General features: G+C 52.2%; 1 protein-coding gene across 1 annotated transcript in view; it reads right to left on the bottom strand.

The window, feature by feature from the left end:
• Window positions 1–20,708, bottom strand: part of LOC142187317 (interleukin-12 subunit beta-like) — a 61,943-nt gene that overhangs the window by 34,648 nt on the left and 6,587 nt on the right. The window contains exons 2-4 of the mRNA XM_075261541.1: window positions 13,047–13,268; window positions 12,556–12,670; window positions 379–569 (exon numbers count right to left, since the gene is read on the bottom strand). Coding sequence (XP_075117642.1) covers window positions 379–569; window positions 12,556–12,670; window positions 13,047–13,268 — 528 coding nt within the window. The remainder of the gene's footprint in view (window positions 1–378; window positions 570–12,555; window positions 12,671–13,046; window positions 13,269–20,708) is intronic.

The following is a 20,708-nucleotide window of genomic DNA, read 5'->3' as shown; positions in this document are numbered from 1 at the left end:
GGGTCAGTCTCATAGTATCGGGGCCAGTCTCATAGTATCGGGGCCAGTCTCATAGTATCGGGGTCAGTCTCATAGTATCGGGGTCAGTCTCATAGTATCGGGGTCAGTCTCATAGTATCGGGGTCAGTCTCATAGTATCGGGGCCAGTCTCATAGTATCGGGGTCAGTCTCATAGTATCGGGGTCAGTCTCATAGTATCGGGGTCAGTCTCATAGTATCGGGGTCAGTCTCATAGTATCGGGGCCAGTCTCATAGTATCGGGGCCAGTCTCATAGTATCGGGGTCAGTCTCATAGTACGGGGCCAGTCTCATAGTATCGGGGCCAGTCTCATAGTATTAGGGCTAGATTTGGGATGTCGGGATACTTCCCCTACTCACCAATGTCCCTCCTGTAGAAGGTCAGGTCTCTGCTGGTGTACTCGTGGCTGGACATCACCTCCACAGACATCTGGATGGGATCCATCAGCTCCTCAGAAGGGCAGGAATTTGGGAGCTGAATGTCAAACAGAAAGTTCTGATTCTCGTCCTGAGGGATCTTCATTTCCTTCCCCTCTTGGGTCATGTTGGAGCTAAAGGAGAAAGCAATGAGTCTATAGGACCCAGGGACCCCATAACCCTGACTAGGTGTACCTACCTGTAGGACCCTGGGACCCCATAACCCTGACTAGATGTACCTACCTGTAGGACCCAGGGACCCCATAACCCTGACTAGGTGTATCTACCTGTAGGACCCTTGGACCCCATAACCCTGACTAGGTGTATCTACCTGTAGGACCCTGGGACCCCATAACCCTGACTAGGTGTACCTACCTGTAGGACCCAGGGACCCCATAACCCTAACTAGGTGTATCTACCTGTAGGACCCTGGGACCCCATAACCCTAACTAGGTGTATCTACCTGTAGGACCCTGGGACCCCATAACCCTGACTAGGTGTATCTACCTGTAGGACCCTGGGACCCCATAACCCTGACTAGGTGTATCTACCTGTAGGACCCTGGGACCCCATAACCCTGACTAGATGTATCTACCTGTAGGACCCTGGGACCCCATAACCCTGACTAGGTGTATCTACCTGTAGGACCCTGGGACCCCATAACCCTGACTAGGTGTATCTACCTGTAGGACCCTGGGACCCCATAACCCTAACTAGGTGTATCTACCTGTAGGACCCTGGGACCCCATAACCCTGACTAGATGTTTCTACCTGTAGGACCCTGGGACCCCATAACCCTGACTAGATGTACCTACCTGTAGGACCCTGGGACCCCATAACCCTGACTAGATGTACCTACCTGTAGGACCCAGGGACCCCATAACCCTGACTAGGTGTATCTACCTGTAGGACCCTTGGACCCCATAACCCTGACTAGGTGTATCTACCTGTAGGACCCTGGGACCCCATAACCCTAACTAGGTGTATCTACCTGTAGGACCCTGGGACCCCATAACCCTGACTAGATGTTTCTACCTGTAGGACCCTGGGACCCCATAACCCTGACTAGATGTATCTACCTGTAGGACCCTGGGACCCCATAACCCTGACTAGATGTACCTACCTGTAGGACCCAGGGACCCCATAACCCTGACTAGGTGTATCTACCTGTAGGACCCTTGGACCCCATAACCCTGACTAGGTGTATCTACCTGTAGGACCCTGGGACCCCATAACCCTGACTAGGTGTACCTACCTGTAGGACCCTGGGACCCCATAACCCTGACTAGGTGTACCTACCTGTAGGACCCTGGGACCCCATAACCCTGACTAGATGTATCTACCTGTAGGACCCTGGGACCCCATAACCCTGACTAGATGTATCTACCTGTAGGACCCTGGGACCCCATAACCCTGACTAGATGTATCTACCTGTAGGACCCTGGGACCCCATAACCCTGACTAGGTGTACCTACCTGTAGGACCCTGGGACCCCATAACCCTGACTAGATGTATCTACCTGTAGGACCCTGGGACCCCATAACCCTGACTAGATGTATCTACCTGTAGGACCCTGGGACCCCATAACCCTGACTAGGTGTATCTACCTGTAGGACCCTGGGACCCCATAACCCTGACTAGATGTATCTACCTGTAGGACCCTGGGACCCCATAACCCTGACTAGATGTATCTACCTGTAGGACCCTGGGACCCCATAACCCTGACTAGGTGTACCTACCTATAGGACCCTGGGACCCCATAACCCTGACTAGATGTATCTACCTGTAGGACCCAGGGACCCCATAACCCTGACTAGGTGTATCTACCTGTAGGACCCTGGGACCTCATAACCCTGACTAGATGTATCTACCTGTAGGACCCTGAGACCCCATAACCCTGACTATTTGTACCTACCTGTAGGACCCTGGTACCCTATAACCCTGACTAGGTGTACCTACCTATAGGACCCTGGGACCCCATAACCCTGACTAGATGTATCTACCTGTAGGACCCTGGGACCCCATAACCCTGACTAGATGTATCTACCTGTAGGACCCTGGGACCCCATAACCCTGACTAGGTGTATCTACCTGTAGGACCCTGGTACCCCATAACCCTGACTAGTTGTACCTACCTGTAGGACCCTGGGACCCCATAACCCTGACTAGGTGTATCTACCTGTAGGACCCTGGTACCCCATAACCCTGACTAGTTGTACCTACCTGTAGGACCCTGGGACCCCATAACCCTGACTAGGTGTACCTACCTATAGGACCCTGGGACCCCATAACCCTGACTAGATGTATCTACCTGTAGGACCCTGGTACCCCATAACCCTGACTAGTTGTACCTACCTGTAGGACCCTGGGACCCCATAACCCTGACTATTTGTACCTACCTGTAGGACCCTGGGACCCCATAACCCTGACTAGGTGTACCTACCTGTAGGACCCTGGGACCCCATAACCCTGACTAGGTGTATCTACCTGTAGGACCCTGGTACCCCATAACCTGACTAGTTGTACCTACCTGTAGGACCCTGGGACCCCATAACCCTGACTAGATGTATCTACCTGTAGGACCCAGGGACCCCATAACCCTGACTAGGTGTATCTACCTGTAGGACCCTGGGACCCCATAACCCTGACTAGTTGTATCTACCTGTAGGACCCTGGTACCCTATAACCCTGACTAGGTGTATCTACCTGTAGGACCCTGGGACCCCATAACCCTGACTAGGTGTATCTACCTGTAGGACCCAGGGACCCCATAACCCTGACTAGATGTATCTACCTGTAGGACCCAGGGACCCCATAACCCTGACTAGATGTATCTACCTGTAGGACCCTGGGACCCCATAACCCTGACTAGATGTATCTACCTGTAGGACCCTGGTACCCTATAACCCTGACTAGGTGTATCTACCTGTAGGACCCTGGGACCCCATAACCCTGACTAGGTGTATCTACCTGTAGGACCCTGGAACCCCATAACCCTGACTAGTTGTACCTACCTGTAGGACCCAGGGACCCCATAACCCTGACTTGGTGTACCTACCTGTAGGACCCTGGGACCCCATAACCCTGACTTGGTGTACCTACCTGTAGGACCCAGGGACCCCATAACCCTGACTTGGTGTACCTACCTGTAGGACCCTGGGACCCCATAACCCTGACTAGGTGTACCTAACTGTAGGACCCAGGGACCCCATAACCCTGACTTGGTGTACCTACCTGTAGGACCCAGGGACCCCATAACCCTGACTTGGTGTACCTACCTGTAGGACCCAGGGACCCCATAACCCTGACTTGGTGTACCTACCTGTAGGACCCTGGGACCCCATAACCCTGACTATTTGTACCTACCTGTAGGACCCTGGGACCCCATAACCCTGACTAGGTGTACCTACCTGTAGGACCCTGGGACCCCATAACCCTGACTAGATGTATCTACCTGTAGGACCCTGGGACCCCATAACCCTGACTAGGTGTATCTACCTGTAGGACCCTGGGACCCCATAACCCTGACTAGTTGTACCTACCTGTAGGACCCAGGGACCCCATAACCCTGACTAGGTGTACCTACCTATAGGACCCTGGGACCCCATAACCCTGACTAGATGTATCTACCTGTAGGACCCTGGGACCCCATAACCCTGACTAGATGTATCTACCTGTAGGACCCAGGGACCCCATAACCCTGACTAGGTGTATCTACCTGTAGGACCCTGGGACCTCATAACCCTGACTAGATGTATCTACCTGTAGGACCCTGAGACCCCATAACCCTGACTATTTGTACCTACCTGTAGGACCCAGGGACCCCATAACCCTGACTTGGTGTACCTACCTGTAGGACCCTGGGACCCCATAACCCTGACTAGGTGTATCTACCTGTAGGACCCTGGTACCCCATAACCCTGACTAGGTGTACCTACCTGTAGGACCCAGGGACCCCATAACCCTGACTTGGTGTACCTACCTGTAGGACTCTGGTACCCTATAACCCTGACTAGGTGTACCTACCTGTAGGACCCAGGGACCCCATAACCCTGACTTGGTGTACCTACCTGTAGGACCCTGGGACCCCATAACCCTGACTATTTGTACCTACCTGTAGGACCCAGGGACCCCATAACCCTGACTTGGTGTACCTACCTGTAGGACCCAGGGACCCCATAACCCTGACTAGATGTATCTACCTGTAGGACCCTGGGACCCCATAACCCTGACTAGGTGTATCTACCTGTAGGACCCTGGTACCCCATAACCCTGACTAGTTGTACCTACCTGTAGGACCCTGGGACCCCATAACCCTGACTAGGTGTATCTACCTGTAGGACCCTGGTACCCCATAACCCTGACTAGTTGTACCTACCTGTAGGACCCTGGGACCCCATAACCCTGACTAGGTGTACCTACCTATAGGACCCTGGGACCCCATAACCCTGACTAGATGTATCTACCTGTAGGACCCTGGGACCCCATAACCCTGACTAGATGAATCTACCTGTAGGACCCAGGGACCCCATAACCCTGACTAGGTGTATCTACCTGTAGGACCCTGGGACCTCATAACCCTGACTAGATGTATCTACCTGTAGGACCCTGAGACCCCATAACCCTGACTATTTGTACCTACCTGTAGGACCCTGGTACCCTATAACCCTGACTAGGTGTACCTACCTATAGGACCCTGGGACCCCATAACCCTGACTAGATGTATCTACCTGTAGGACCCAGGGACCCCATAACCCTGACTTGGTGTACCTACCTGTAGGACCCAGGGACCCCATAACCCTGACTTGGTGTACCTACCTGTAGGACCCAGGGACCCCATAACCCTGACTTGGTGTACCTACCTGTAGGACCCAGGGACCCCATAACCCTGACTTGGTGTACCTACCTGTAGGACCCTGGGACCCCATAACCCTGACTAGGTGTACCTACCTGTAGGACCCAGGGACCCCATAACCCTGACTTGGTGTACCTACCTGTAGGACCCAGGGACCCCATAACCCTGACTTGGTGTACCTACCTGTAGGACCCAGGGACCCCATAACCCTGACTTGGTGTACCTACCTGTAGGACCCTGGGACCCCATAACCCTGACTATTTGTACCTACCTGTAGGACCCAGGGACCCCATAACCCTGACTTGGTGTACCTACCTGTAGGACCCTGGGACCCCATAACCCTGACTATTTGTACCTACCTGTAGGACCCTGGGACCCCATAACCCTGACTAGGTGTACCTACCTGTAGGACCCTGGGACCCCATAACCCTGACTAGGTGTACCTACCTGTAGGACCCAGGGACCCCATAACCCTGACTAGGTGTACCTACCTGTAGGACCCTGGTACCCTATAACCCTGACTAGGTGTATCTACCTGTAGGACCCAGGGACCCCATAACCCTTACTTGGTGTACCTACCTGTAGGACCCTGGGACCCCATAACCCTGACTATTTGTACCTACCTGTAGGACCCAGGGACCCCATAACCCTGACTTGGTGTACCTACCTGTAGGACCCAGGGACCCCATAACCCTGACTTGGTGTACCTACCTGTAGGACCCTGGGACCCCATAACCCTGACTATTTGTACCTACCTGTAGGACCCAGGGACCCCATAACCCTGACTAGGTGTACCTACCTATAGGACCCTGGGACCCCATAACCCTGACTAGGTGTATCTACCTATAGGACCCTGGGACCCCATAACCCTGACTAGATGTACCTACCTGTAGGACCCTGGGACCCTATAACCCTGACTAGGTGTATCTACCTGTAGGACCCTGGGACCCCATAACCCTGACTAGGTGTATCTACCTGTAGGACCCAGGGACCCCATAACCCTGACTAGATGTATCTACCTGTAGGACCCTGGGACCCCATAACCCTGACTAGGTGTATCTACCTGTAGGACCCTGGGACCCCATAACCCTGACTAGGTGTATCTACCTGTAGGACCCTGGGACCCCATAACCCTGACTAGGTGTATCTACCTGTAGGACCCTGGGACCCCATAACCCTGACTAGTTGTACCTACCTGTAGGACCCTGGGACCCCATAACCCTGACTATTTGTACCTACCTGTAGGACCCTGGGACCCCATAACCCTGACTAGGTGTACCTACCTGTAGGACCCTGGGACCCCATAACCCTGACTAGGTGTATCTACCTGTAGGACCCTGGTACCCCATAACCTGACTAGTTGTACCTACCTGTAGGACCCTGGGACCCCATAACCCTGACTATTTGTACCTACCTGTAGGACCCTGGGACCCCATAACCCTGACTAGATGTATCTACCTGTAGGACCCTGGGACCCCATAACCCTGACTAGGTGTATCTACCTGTAGGACCCAGGGACCCCATAACCCTGACTAGATGTATCTACCTGTAGGACCCTGGGACCCCATAACCCTGACTAGGTGTATCTACCTGTAGGACCCAGGGACCCCATAACCCTGACTAGATGTATCTACCTGTAGGACCCTGGGACCCCATAACCCTGACTAGATGTATCTACCTGTAGGACCCTGGGACCCCATAACCCTGACTAGATGTATCTACCTGTAGGACCCAGGGACCCCATAACCCTGACTAGGTGTATCTACCTGTAGGACCCTGGTACCCTATAACCCTGACTAGGTGTATCTACCTGTAGGACCCTGGGACCCCATAACCCTGACTAGGTGTATCTACCTGTAGGACCCTGGGACCCCATAACCCTGACTTGGTGTACCTACCTGTAGGACCCTGGGACCCCATAACCCTGACTATTTGTACCTACCTGTAGGACCCAGGGACCCCATAACCCTGACTTGGTGTACCTACCTGTAGGACCCTGGGACCCCATAACCCTGACTATTTGTACCTACCTGTAGGACCCTGGGACCCCATAACCCTGACTAGGTGTACCTACCTGTAGGACCCAGGGACCCCATAACCCTGACTTGGTGTACCTACCTGTAGGACCCAGGGACCCCATAACCCTGACTATTTGTACCTACCTGTAGGACCCAGGGACCCCATAACCCTGACTTGGTGTACCTACCTGTAGGACCCTGGGACCCCATAACCCTGACTATTTGTACCTACCTGTAGGACCCTGGGACCCCATAACCCTGACTATTTGTACCTACCTGTAGGACCCTGGGACCCCATAACCCTGACTATTTGTACCTACCTGTAGGACCCAGGGACCCCATAACCCTGACTTGGTGTACCTACCTGTAGGACCCTGGGACCCCATAACCCTGACTATTTGTACCTACCTGTAGGACCCAGGGACCCCATAACCCTGACTTGGTGTACCTACCTGTAGGACCCTGGGACCCCATAACCCTGACTAGTTGTACCTACCTGTAGGACCCTGGGACCCCATAACCCTGACTATTTGTACCTACCTGTAGGACCCTGGGACCCCATAACCCTGACTAGGTGTACCTACCTGTAGGACCCTGGGACCCCATAACCCTGACTAGGTGTATCTACCTGTAGGACCCTGGGACCCCATAACCCTGACTAGTTGTACCTACCTGTAGGACCCTGGGACCCCATAACCCTGACTATTTGTACCTACCTGTAGGACCCTGGGACCCCATAACCCTGACTAGGTGTATCTACCTGTAGGACCCAGGGACCCCATAACCCTGACTTGGTGTACCTACCTGTAGGACCCAGGGACCCCATAACCCTGACTTGGTGTACCTACCTGTAGGACCCAGGGACCCCATAACCCTGACTTGGTGTACCTACCTGTAGGACCCAGGGACCCCATAACCCTGACTTGGTGTACCTACCTGTAGGACCCTGGGACCCCATAACCCTGACTATTTGTACCTACCTGTAGGACCCAGGGACCCCATAACCCTGACTAGGCGTATCTACCTGTAGGACCCTGGGACCCCATAACCCTGACTTGGTGTATCTACCTGTAGGACCCTGGGACCCCATAACCCTGACTAGATGTATCTACCTATAGGACCCTGGGACCTCATAACCCTGACTTGGTGTACCTACCTGTAGGACCCTGGGACCCCATAACCCTGACTAGATGTATCTACCTGTAGGACCCTGGGACCCCATAACCCTGACTAGGTGTATCTACCTGTAGGACCCTGGGACCCCATAACCCTGACTAGGTGTATCTACCTGTAGGACCCTGGGACCCCATAACCCTGACTATTTGTACCTACCTGTAGGACCCAGGGACCCCATAACCCTGACTTAGTGTACCTACCTGTAGGACCCAGGGACCCCATAACCCTGACTTGGTGTACCTACCTGTAGGACCCTGGGACCCCATAACCCTGACTATTTGTACCTACCTGTAGGACCCAGGGACCCCATAACCCTGACTAGGCGTATCTACCTGTAGGACCCTGGGACCCCATAACCCTGACTTGGTGTATCTACCTGTAGGACCCTGGGACCCCATAACCCTGACTAGATGTATCTACCTATAGGACCCTGGGACCTCATAACCCTGACTTGGTGTACCTACCTGTAGGACCCTGGGACCCCATAACCCTGACTAGATGTATCTACCTGTAGGACCCTGGGACCCCATAACCCTGACTAGGTGTATCTACCTGTAGGACCCTGGGACCCCATAACCCTGACTAGGTGTATCTACCTGTAGGACCCTGGTACCCCATAACCTGACTAGTTGTACCTACCTGTAGGACCCTGGGACCCCATAACCCTGACTATTTGTACCTACCTGTAGGACCCTGGGACCCCATAACCCTGACTAGATGTATCTACCTGTAGGACCCTGGGACCCCATAACCCTGACTAGGTGTATCTACCTGTAGGACCCAGGGACCCCATAACCCTGACTAGATGTATCTACCTGTAGGACCCTGGGACCCCATAACCCTGACTAGGTGTATCTACCTGTAGGACCCAGGGACCCCATAACCCTGACTAGATGTATCTACCTGTAGGACCCTGGGACCCCATAACCCTGACTAGATGTATCTACCTGTAGGACCCTGGGACCCCATAACCCTGACTAGATGTATCTACCTGTAGGACCCAGGGACCCCATAACCCTGACTAGGTGTATCTACCTGTAGGACCCTGGTACCCTATAACCCTGACTAGGTGTATCTACCTGTAGGACCCTGGGACCCCATAACCCTGACTAGGTGTATCTACCTGTAGGACCCTGGGACCCCATAACCCTGACTTGGTGTACCTACCTGTAGGACCCTGGGACCCCATAACCCTGACTATTTGTACCTACCTGTAGGACCCAGGGACCCCATAACCCTGACTTGGTGTACCTACCTGTAGGACCCTGGGACCCCATAACCCTGACTATTTGTACCTACCTGTAGGACCCTGGGACCCCATAACCCTGACTAGGTGTACCTACCTGTAGGACCCAGGGACCCCATAACCCTGACTTGGTGTACCTACCTGTAGGACCCAGGGACCCCATAACCCTGACTATTTGTACCTACCTGTAGGACCCAGGGACCCCATAACCCTGACTTGGTGTACCTACCTGTAGGACCCTGGGACCCCATAACCCTGACTATTTGTACCTACCTGTAGGACCCTGGGACCCCATAACCCTGACTTGGTGTACCTACCTGTAGGACCCTGGGACCCCATAACCCTGACTATTTGTACCTACCTGTAGGACCCAGGGACCCCATAACCCTGACTTGGTGTACCTACCTGTAGGACCCTGGGACCCCATAACCCTGACTAGTTGTACCTACCTGTAGGACCCTGGGACCCCATAACCCTGACTATTTGTACCTACCTGTAGGACCCTGGGACCCCATAACCCTGACTAGGTGTACCTACCTGTAGGACCCTGGGACCCCATAACTCTGACTAGGTGTATCTACCTGTAGGACCCTGGGACCCCATAACCCTGACTAGATGTACCTACCTGTAGGACCCTGGGACCCCATAACCCTGACTAGTTGTACCTAACTGTAGGACCCTGGGACCCCATAACCCTGACTAGGTGTATCTACCTGTAGGACCCTGGTACCCCATAACCCTGACTAGTTGTACCTACCTGTAGGACCCTGGGACCCCATAACCCTGACTAGGTGTATCTACCTGTAGGACCCAGGGACCCCATAACCCTGACTTGGTGTACCTACCTGTAGGACCCAGGGACCCCATAACCCTGACTTGGTGTACCTACCTGTAGGACCCAGGGACCCCATAACCCTGACTTGGTGTACCTACCTGTAGGACCCAGGGACCCCATAACCCTGACTTGGTGTACCTACCTGTAGGACCCTGGGACCCCATAACCCTGACTATTTGTACCTACCTGTAGGACCCAGGGACCCCATAACCCTGACTAGGCGTATCTACCTGTAGGACCCTGGGACCCCATAACCCTGACTTGGTGTATCTACCTGTAGGACCCTGGGACCCCATAACCCTGACTAGATGTATCTACCTATAGGACCCTGGGACCTCATAACCCTGACTTGGTGTACCTACCTGTAGGACCCTGGGACCCCATAACCCTGACTAGATGTATCTACCTGTAGGACCCTGGGACCCCATAACCCTGACTAGGTGTATCTACCTGTAGGACCCTGGGACCCCATAACCCTGACTAGGTGTATCTACCTGTAGGACCCTGGGACCCCATAACCCTGACTAGGTGTATCTACCTGTAAGACCCTGGGACCCCATAACCCTGACTAGGTGTATCTACCTGTAGGACCCTGGGACCCCATAACCCTGACTAGTTGTATCTACCTGTAGGACCCTGGGACCCCATAACCCTGACTAGGTGTATCTACCTGTAGGACCCTGGGACCCCATAACCCTGACTAGGTGTACCTACCTGTAGGACCCTGGGACCCCATAACCCTGACTAGGTGTATCTACCTGTAGGACCCTGGGACCCCATAACCCTGACTAGGTGTATCTACCTGTAGGACCCTGGGACCCCATAACCCTGACTATTTGTATCTACCTGTAGGACCTTGGTACCCTATAACCCTGACTAGTTGTACCTATCTGTAGGACCCTGGGACCCCATAACCCTGACTATTTGTACCTACCTGTAGGACCCTGGGATCCCATAACCCTGACTAGGTGTACCTACCTGTAGGACCCTGGGACCCCATAACCCTGACTATTTGTACCTACCTGTAGGACCCTGGGACCCCATAACCCTGACTAGGTGTATCTACCTGTAGGACCCTGGGACCCCATAACCCTGACTAGGTGTATCTACCTGTAGGACCCTGGGACCCCATAACCCTGACTAGTTGTACCTACCTGTAGGACCCAGGGACCCCATAACCCTGACTAGATGTATCTACCTGTAGGACCCTGGGACCCCATAACCCTGACTAGGTGTATCTACCTGTAGGACCCTGGGACCCCATAACCCTGACTATTTGTACCTACCTGTAGGACCCAGGGACCCCATAACCCTGACTTGGTGTACCTACCTGTAGGACCCTGGGACCCCATAACCCTGACTAGGTGTATCTACCTGTAGGACCCTGGGACCCCATAACCCTGACTAGGTGTATCTACCTGTAGGACCCTGGGACCCCATAACCCTGACTAGGTGTATCTACCTGTAAGACCCTGGGACCCCATAACCCTGACTAGGTGTATCTACCTGTAGGACCCTGGGACCCCATAACCCTGACTAGTTGTATCTACCTGTAGGACCCTGGGACCCCATAACCCTGACTAGGTGTATCTACCTGTAGGACCCTGGGACCCCATAACCCTGACTAGGTGTACCTACCTGTAGGACCCTGGGACCCCATAACCCTGACTAGGTGTATCTACCTGTAGGACCCTGGGACCCCATAACCCTGACTAGGTGTATCTACCTGTAGGACCCTGGTACCCTATAACCCTGACTAGTTGTACCTATCTGTAGGACCCTGGGACCCCATAACCCTGACTATTTGTACCTACCTGTAGGACCCTGGGATCCCATAACCCTGACTAGGTGTACCTACCTGTAGGACCCTGGGACCCCATAACCCTGACTATTTGTACCTACCTGTAGGACCCTGGTACCCCATAACCCTGACTAGGTGTATCTACCTGTAGGACCCTGGGACCCCATAACCCTGACTATTTGTACCTACCTGTAGGACCTCACTCTGAGAAGGCTTGGGCCGGTGAAAGGTTTATCCATTGAGCAGTGGAGGACGGAGCTGGTGTAGGAATCCGAAGTGCAGGAGATATTCAAGAGATCTTGTCCTGAGGAGACAAGAAGAAGTCTGAGGGATGGATGTAAGTGCACCTACGACTCCCACAAGGGGCGCTCCACCTCCTCCTCCTTGTCTCTGGATGACTGCCAAATACGACTGCCACCTAACTTTCCTGGATTCCTGACAGGTGCATCTGCTAAATCTAGAGCTATAGGGGAGCCGACTCGTTTCATTTATAGAATTTGCAGAGTTGTCTATAGTGATGTCTGCTTCATTGTGGGATCTGCCACCATTCATGACTCCTCGGCTTCCTGATAGTGTATGTGGCTCCCTGCGGGCCGTGTGGTCTCCAGGCCACAGATAGTGGTCAGGCTCCACCCACTTATGATATTCGGTGCGGTCAGGAAGATGAGGTGGGTCATTACCTTCATCTATCAGGAGGTAGGTGGAGTAGCTCTGGTGGAGGGCGTTGGTGCAGGTGTAGAGGCCGGACTTCTTGTGGCTCAGGTTGGGAAGGTGGAGCGTCTTCTGCCGAGTCGAAGCTTTTGAACAGATGCTACGGGCGTTGTGTGGACAGATCCAGCTGATGCCCTCGCCTTGTAGCGGACACTCCAGGGTGTGCTCCTTGCCAAACTTGACAAAAACATCTTGAAGTAAAGAAAGAAGTGAGCAGGTTAGGACATACAGTCCTATGAAAAAGTTTGGGCACCCCTATTAATCTTAATCATTTTTAGTTCTAAATATTTTGGTGTTTGCAGCAGCCATTTCAGTTTGATATATCTAATAACTGATGGACACAGTAATATTTCAGGATTGAAATGAGGTTTATTGTACTAACAGAAAATGCGCAATATGCATTACACCAAAATTTGACCGGTGCAAAAGTATGGGCACCTCAACAGATAAGTGACATTAATATTTAGTAGATCCTCCTTTTGCAGAGATAACAGCCTCTAGTCGCTTCCTGTAGCTTTTAATCAGTTCCTGGATCCTGGATGAAGGTATTTTGGACAAACAATTCAAGTTCAGTTAAGTTTGATGGTCGCCGAACATGGACAGCCCGCTCTCAAATGATCTGAAAACAAAGATTGTTCAACATAGTTGTTCAGGGGAAGGATACAAAACGTTGTCTCAGAGATTTAACCTGTCAGTTTCCACTGTGAGGAACATAGTAAGGAAATGGAAGAGCACAGGGACAGTTCTTGTTAAGCCCAGAAGTGGCAGGCCAAGAAAAATATCAGAAAGGCAGAGAAGAAGAATGGTGAGAACAGTCAAGGACAATCCACAGACACCTCCAAAGAGCTGCAGCATCATCTTGCTGCAGATGGTGTCACTGTGCATCGGCCAACTATACAGCGCACTTTGCACAAATAGAAGCTGTATGGGAGAGTGATGAGAAAGAAGCCATTTCTGCACGTACGCCACAAATAGAGTTGCCTGAGGTATGAAAAAGCACATTTGGACAAGCCAGCTTCATTTTGGAAACAAAGATTGAGTTGTTTGGTTATAAAAAAAGGCGTTATGCATGGCGTCCAAAAAGAAACAGCATTCCAAGAAAAACACATGCTACCCACTGTAAGATTTGGTGGAGGTTCCATCATGCTTTGGCGCTGTGTGGCCAATGCCGGCATCGGGAATCTTGTTAAAGTTGAGAGTCGCATGGATTCCACTCAGTATCAGCAGATTCTTGAGAATAATGTTCAAGAATCAGTGACGAAGTTGAAGTTACGCCGGGGATGGATATATCAGTAAGACAATGATCCAAAACACCAAAGCTCCAAATCCTCAGGCATTCATGCAGAGGAACAATTACAATGTTCTGGAATGGCCATCCCAGTCCCCAGACCTGAATATCATTGAACATCTGTGGGATGATTGGAAGCGGGCTGTCCATGCTCGGCGACCATCTAACTGAACTGAACTTGAATTGTTTGTCCAAAATACCTTCATCCAGGATCCAGGAACTGATTAAAAGCTACAGGAAGCGACTAGAGGCTGTTATCTTTGCAAAAGGAGGATCTACTAAATATTAATGTCACTTTTCTGTTGAGGTGCCCATACTTTTGCACCGGTCAAATTTTGGTTTAATGCATATTGCGCATTTTCTGTTAGTACAATAAACCTCATTTCAATCCTGAAATATTACTGTGTCCATCAGTTATTAGATATATCAAACTGAAATGGCCGCTGCAAACACCAAAATATTTAGAACTAAAAATGATTAAGATTAATAGGGGTGCCCAAACTTTTTCATAGGACTGTACGTAGTTCGGGGGTATTATCCCTCTCCAGGGCCCAGACTAGAGGAACCTGAGACATCAGATAACATGGGGACAATCGCATCAACTCGGGGTCAACCCAAACCTTTCAGTGCAAATAGCATGAACCAGGCAAAATGGCGGCCATGGCATGAAAGCAGAGAAGGATGGTGTGACCTGGGGTATTCCTATAGCTACCCATAAGGCCTCATGATGGGGACGGTCAGTCGTGAGGGTCTATAGATCAGAGGTCAGCAATGACTCATAGGAAGTAATAAAAGCCCAGGCAGGAGAAGGCGGCCATATTGTGGGGAGAGATTAAACACATAGGAGCATATCAAATAGTCAAAAAGAGAGAGGACCTGACCATGGGGAGAAGTGTGAAAGGTTCATGGCCAGTCTCCGCCCAAGGAGGGCCTCTCAGAAGAACCTTCAGACACCAAAAACCTCAGCAGAGGTCAGTGCTCCCTCCCGAATCCATAATGGTGGGAGTTATAGCAAGGAGGAGAACACTACTGGACACAAGACTGCAGTACTGGAGAAGGGGAGCAGTACTGAGGGGTGTAGAGTACTAATGAGAGGAGGAGAACACTACTGGAGAGGAGAGCACTATGGAGAGGGGAAGAGAACCACTAGATAGAGGAGAGCACTATGGAGAGGGGAAGAGAACCACTAGATAGAGGAGAGCACTATGGAGAGGGGAAGAGAACCACTAGATAGAGGAGAGCACTATGGAGAGGGGAAGAACACCACTGGATAGAGGAGAGCACTATGGAGAGGGGAAGAACACCACTAGATAAAGGAGAGCACTATGGAGAGGGGGAGCAGTACTGAGGGGTGTAGAGTACTAATGAGAGGGGGAGAACACTACTGGAGAGGAGAGCACTATGGAGAGGGGAAGAGAACCACTGGATAGAGGAGAGCACTATGGAGAGGGGAAGAACACCACTAGATAAAGGAGAGCACTATGGAGAGGGGGAGCAGTACTGAGGGGTGTAGAGTACTAATGAGAGGGGGAGAACACTACTGGACTGAGGAGAGCACTATGGAGAGGGGAAGAGAACCACTAGATAGAGGAGAGCACTATGGAGAGGGGAAGAACACCACTAGATAGAGGAGAGCACTATGGAGAGGGGAAGAGAACCACTAGATAGAGGAGAGCACTATGGAGAGGGGGAGAACACTACTGGACTGAGGAGAGCACTATGGAGAGGGGAAGAGAACCACTAGATAGAGGAGAGCACTATGGAGAGGGGAAGAGAACCACTAGATAGAGGAGAGCACTATGGAGAGGGGAAGAGAACCACTAGATAGAGGAGAGCACTATGGAGAGGGGAAGAACACCACTAGATAGAGGAGAGCACTATGGAGAGGGGAAGAACACCACTAGATAGAGGAGAGCACTATGGAGAGGGGAAGAACACCACTGGATGGAGGAGAGCACTATGGAGAAGGGGAGCAGTACTGAGGGGTGTAGAGTACTAATGAGAGGGGGAGAACACTACTGGATGGAGGAGAGCACTATGGAGAGGGGATGAACACTACTAGATAAAGGAGGGCACTATGGAGAGGGGAAGAGAACCACTAGATAGAGGAGAGCACTATGGAGAAGGGGAAAAGCACCACTAGATAGAGGAGAGCACCACTGGATGGAGAAGAGCACTATGGAGAAGGGGAAGAGCACCACTGGAGAGGAGAGCACTATGGATAGGGGAAGAACATCACTGGATGGAGGAGAGCACTATGGAGAAAGAGAGCAGTACTGAAGGGTGTAGAGTACTAATGAGAGGGGGAGAGCACCACTGGACTGAGGAGAGCACTATGGAGAGGGGGAGCAGTACTGAGGGGTGTAGAGTACTAATGAGAGGGGGAGAACACTACTGGAGAGGAGAGCACTATGGAGAGGGGAAGAGAACCACTAGATAGAGGAGAGCACTATGGAGAGGGGAAGAACACCACTAGATAGAGGAGAGCACTATGGAGAAGGGGACGAGCACCACTGGATGGAGGAGAGCACTATGGAGAGGGGAAGAGAACCACTAGATAGAGGAGAGCACTATGGAGAGGGGAAGAACACCACTAGATAGAGGAGAGCACTATGGAGAGGGGAAGAACACCACTGGACGGAGGAGAGCACTATGGAGAAGGGGAAGAACACCACTGGATAGAGGAGAGCACTATGGAGAGGGGAAGAACACCACTGGACGGAGGAGAGCACTATGGAGAAGGGGAGCAGTACTGAGGGGTGTAGAGTACTAATGAGAGGGGGAGAACACTACTGGAGAGGAGGGCACTATGGAGAGGGGAAGAACACCACTGGATGGAGGAGAGCACTATGGAGAGGGGATGAACACTACTAGATAAAGGAGGGCACTATGGAGAGGGGAAGAGAACCACTAGATAGAGGAGAGCACTATGGAGAAGGGGAAGAGCACCACTAGATAGAGGAGAGCACCACTGGATGGAGAAGAGCACTATGGAGAAGGGGAAGAGCACCACTGGAGAGGAGAGCACTATGGAGAGGGGAAGAACATCACTGGATGGAGGAGAGCACTATGGAGAAAGAGAGCAGTACTGAAGGGTGTAGAGTACTAATGAGAGGGGGAGAGCACCACTGGACTGAGGAGAGTACTATGGAGAGGGGGAGCAGTACTGAGGGGTGTAGAGTACTAATGAGAGGGGGAGAACACTACTGGAGAGGAGAGCACTATGGAGAGGGGAAGAGAACCACTAGATAGAGGAGAGCACTATGGAGAGGGGAAGAGAACCACTAGATAGAGGAGAGCACTATGGAGAGGGGAAGAACACCACTAGATAGAGGAGAGCACTATGGAGAAGGGGAGCAGTACTGAGGAGTGTAGAGTACTAATGAGAGGGGGAGAACACTACTGGACTGAGGAGAGCACTATGGAGAGGGGAAGAGAACCACTAGATAGAGGAGAGCACTATGGAGAGGGGGAGCAGTACTGAGGGGTGTAGAGTACTAATGAGAGGGGGAGAACACTACTGGAGAGGAGAGCACTATGGAGAGGGGAAGAGAACCACTAGATAGAGGAGAGCACTATGGAGAGGGGAAGAACACCACTAGATAGAGGAGAGCACTATGGAGAAGGGGACGAGCACCACTGGATGGAGGAGAGCACTATGGAGAGGGGAAGAGAACCACTAGATAGAGGAGAGCACTATGGAGAGGGGAAGAACACCACTAGATAGAGGAGAGCACTATGGAGAGGGGAAGAACACCACTAGATAGAGGAGAGCACTATGGAGAGGGGAAGAACACCACTGGATAGAGGAGAGCACTATGGAGAGGGGAAGAACACCACTGGATGGAGGAGAGCACTATGGAGAGGGGAAGAGAACCACTAGATAGAGGAGAGCACTATGGAGAAGGGGAAGAACACCACTGGATAGAGGAGAGCACTATGGAGAAGGGGAGCAGTACTGAGGGGTGTAGAGTACTAATGAGAGGAGGAGAACACTACTGGAGAGGAGGGCACTATGGAGAGGGGAAGAGAACCACTAGATAGAGGAGAGCACTATGGAGAGGGGAAGAACACCACTGGATGGAGGAGAGCACTATGGAGAGGGGATGAACACTACTAGATAAAGGAGGGCACTATGGAGAGGGGAAGAGAACCACTAGATAGAGGAGAGCACTATGGAGAAGGGGAAAAGCACCACTAGATAGAGGAGAGCACTATAGAGAGGGGAAGAACACCACTAGATAGAGGAGAGCACTATGGAGAGGGTATGAGCACCACTGGATGGAGAAGAGCACTATGGAGAAGGGGAAGAGCACCACTGGAGAGGAGAGCACTATGGAGAGGGGAAGAACATCACTGGATGGAGGAGAGCACTATGGAGAGGGGGAAGAACATCACTGGATGGAGGAGAGCACTATGGAGAAAGAGAGCAGTACTGAAGGGTGTAGAGTACTAATGAGAGGGAGAGCACCACTGGACTGAGGAGAGCACTATGGAGAGGGGGAGCAGTACTGAGGGGTGTAGAGTACTAATGAGAGGTTGAGAACACTACTGGACTGAGGAGAGCACTATGGAGAGGAGAAGAGAACCACTGGATGGAAGAGAGCACTATGGAGAAGGGGAGCAGTACTGAGGGGTGTAGAGTACTAATGAGAGGGGGAGAACACTACTGGACTGAGGAGAGCACTATGGAGAGGGGAAGAGAACCACTAGATAGAGGAGAGCACTATGGAGAGGGGAAGAGCACCACTGGAGAGGAGGGCACTATGGAGAGGGGAAGATCACCACTAGATAGAGGAGAGCACTATGGAGAAGGGGAAGAACACTACTAGATAGAGGAGAGCACTATGGAGAGGGGAAGAACACTACTAGATAGAGGAGAGCACTATGGAGAGGGGGAAGAGCACCACTGAATAGAGGAGAGCACTATGGAGAGGGGAAGAACACTACTAGATAGAGGAGAGCACTATGGAGAAGGGGACGAGCACCACTGGATGGAGGAGAGCACTATGGAGAGGGGAAGAACACTACTAGATAGAGGAGAGCACTATGGAGAAGGGGATGAGCACCACTGGATGGAGGAGAGCACTATGGAGAGGGGAAGAGTACCACTGGATAGAGGAGAGAACTATGGAGAATGGAAAGAGCACCACTAGAGAGGAGGGCACTATGGAGAGGGGAAGAACACCACTAGATAGAGGAGAGCACTATGGAGAAGGGGAAAAGTACCACTGGATGAAGGAGAGCACTATGGAAAAGGAGAGCAGTACTGAGGGGTGTAGAGTACTAATGAGAGGGGGAGAGCACCACTGGAGAGGAGGGCACTATGGAGAGGGGAAGAGCACCACTGGATAGAGGAGAGCACTATGGAGAGGGGAAGAACACCACTAGATAGAGGAGAGCACTATGGAGAGGGGAAGAGCACCACTGGATGGAGGAGAGCACTATGGAGAGGGGAAGAGCACCACTGGATAGAGGAGAGCACTATGGAGAGGGGGAAGAGCACCACTGGATAGAGGAGAGCACTATGGAGGAGAGCACTATGGAGAAGGGGAGCAGTACTTAGGGGTGTAGAGTACTAAGAAGAGGGGGAGAGCACCACTGGAGAGGAGGGCACTATGGAGAGGGGAAGAGCACCACTGGATGGAGGAGAGCACTATGGAGAGGGGGAAGAGCACCACTGGATGGAGGAGAGCACTATGGAGAAGGGGAGCAGTACTGAGGGGTGTAGAGTATTAATGAGAGAGGGTGAACACTACTGGACAGAGGAGAGCACTATGGAGAGGGTATGAGCACCACTGGATGGAGGAAAGCACTATGGAGAAGGGGAAGAGCACCACTGGACAGAGGAAAGCACTATGGAGAGGGGAAGAGCACCACTGGATAGAGGAGAGAACTATGGAGAGGGGAAGAGCACCACTGGATGGAGGAGAGCACTATGGAGAAGGGGAGCAGTACTGAGGGGTGTAGAGTATTAATGAGAGAGGGTGAACACTACTGGACAGAGGAGAGCACTATGGAGAGGGTATGAGCACCACTGGATGGAGGAAAGCACTATGGAGAAGGGGAAGAGCACCACTGGACAGAGGAGAGCATTATGGAGAGGGAAGAGCACCACTGGATAGAGGAGAGAACTATGGAGAGGGTATGAGCACCACTGGATGGAGGAAAGCACTATGGAGAGGGGAAGAGCACCACTGGACAGAGGAGAGCACTATGGAGAGGGGAAGAGCACCACTGGATAGAGGAGAGCACTATGGAGAAGGGGAAAAGCACCACTGGATGGAGGAGAGCACTATGGAGAGGGGAAGAACACCACTAGATAGAGGAGAGCACTATGGAG

This window comes from Leptodactylus fuscus, unplaced genomic scaffold, assembly GCF_031893055.1.
Source record: "Leptodactylus fuscus isolate aLepFus1 unplaced genomic scaffold, aLepFus1.hap2 HAP2_SCAFFOLD_187, whole genome shotgun sequence".
NCBI classification, from domain to species: domain Eukaryota; kingdom Metazoa; phylum Chordata; class Amphibia; order Anura; family Leptodactylidae; genus Leptodactylus; species Leptodactylus fuscus.
The sequence above is the reverse complement of the archived record's forward strand: the minus strand, read 5'-3'. Positions and strand labels throughout refer to the sequence as shown.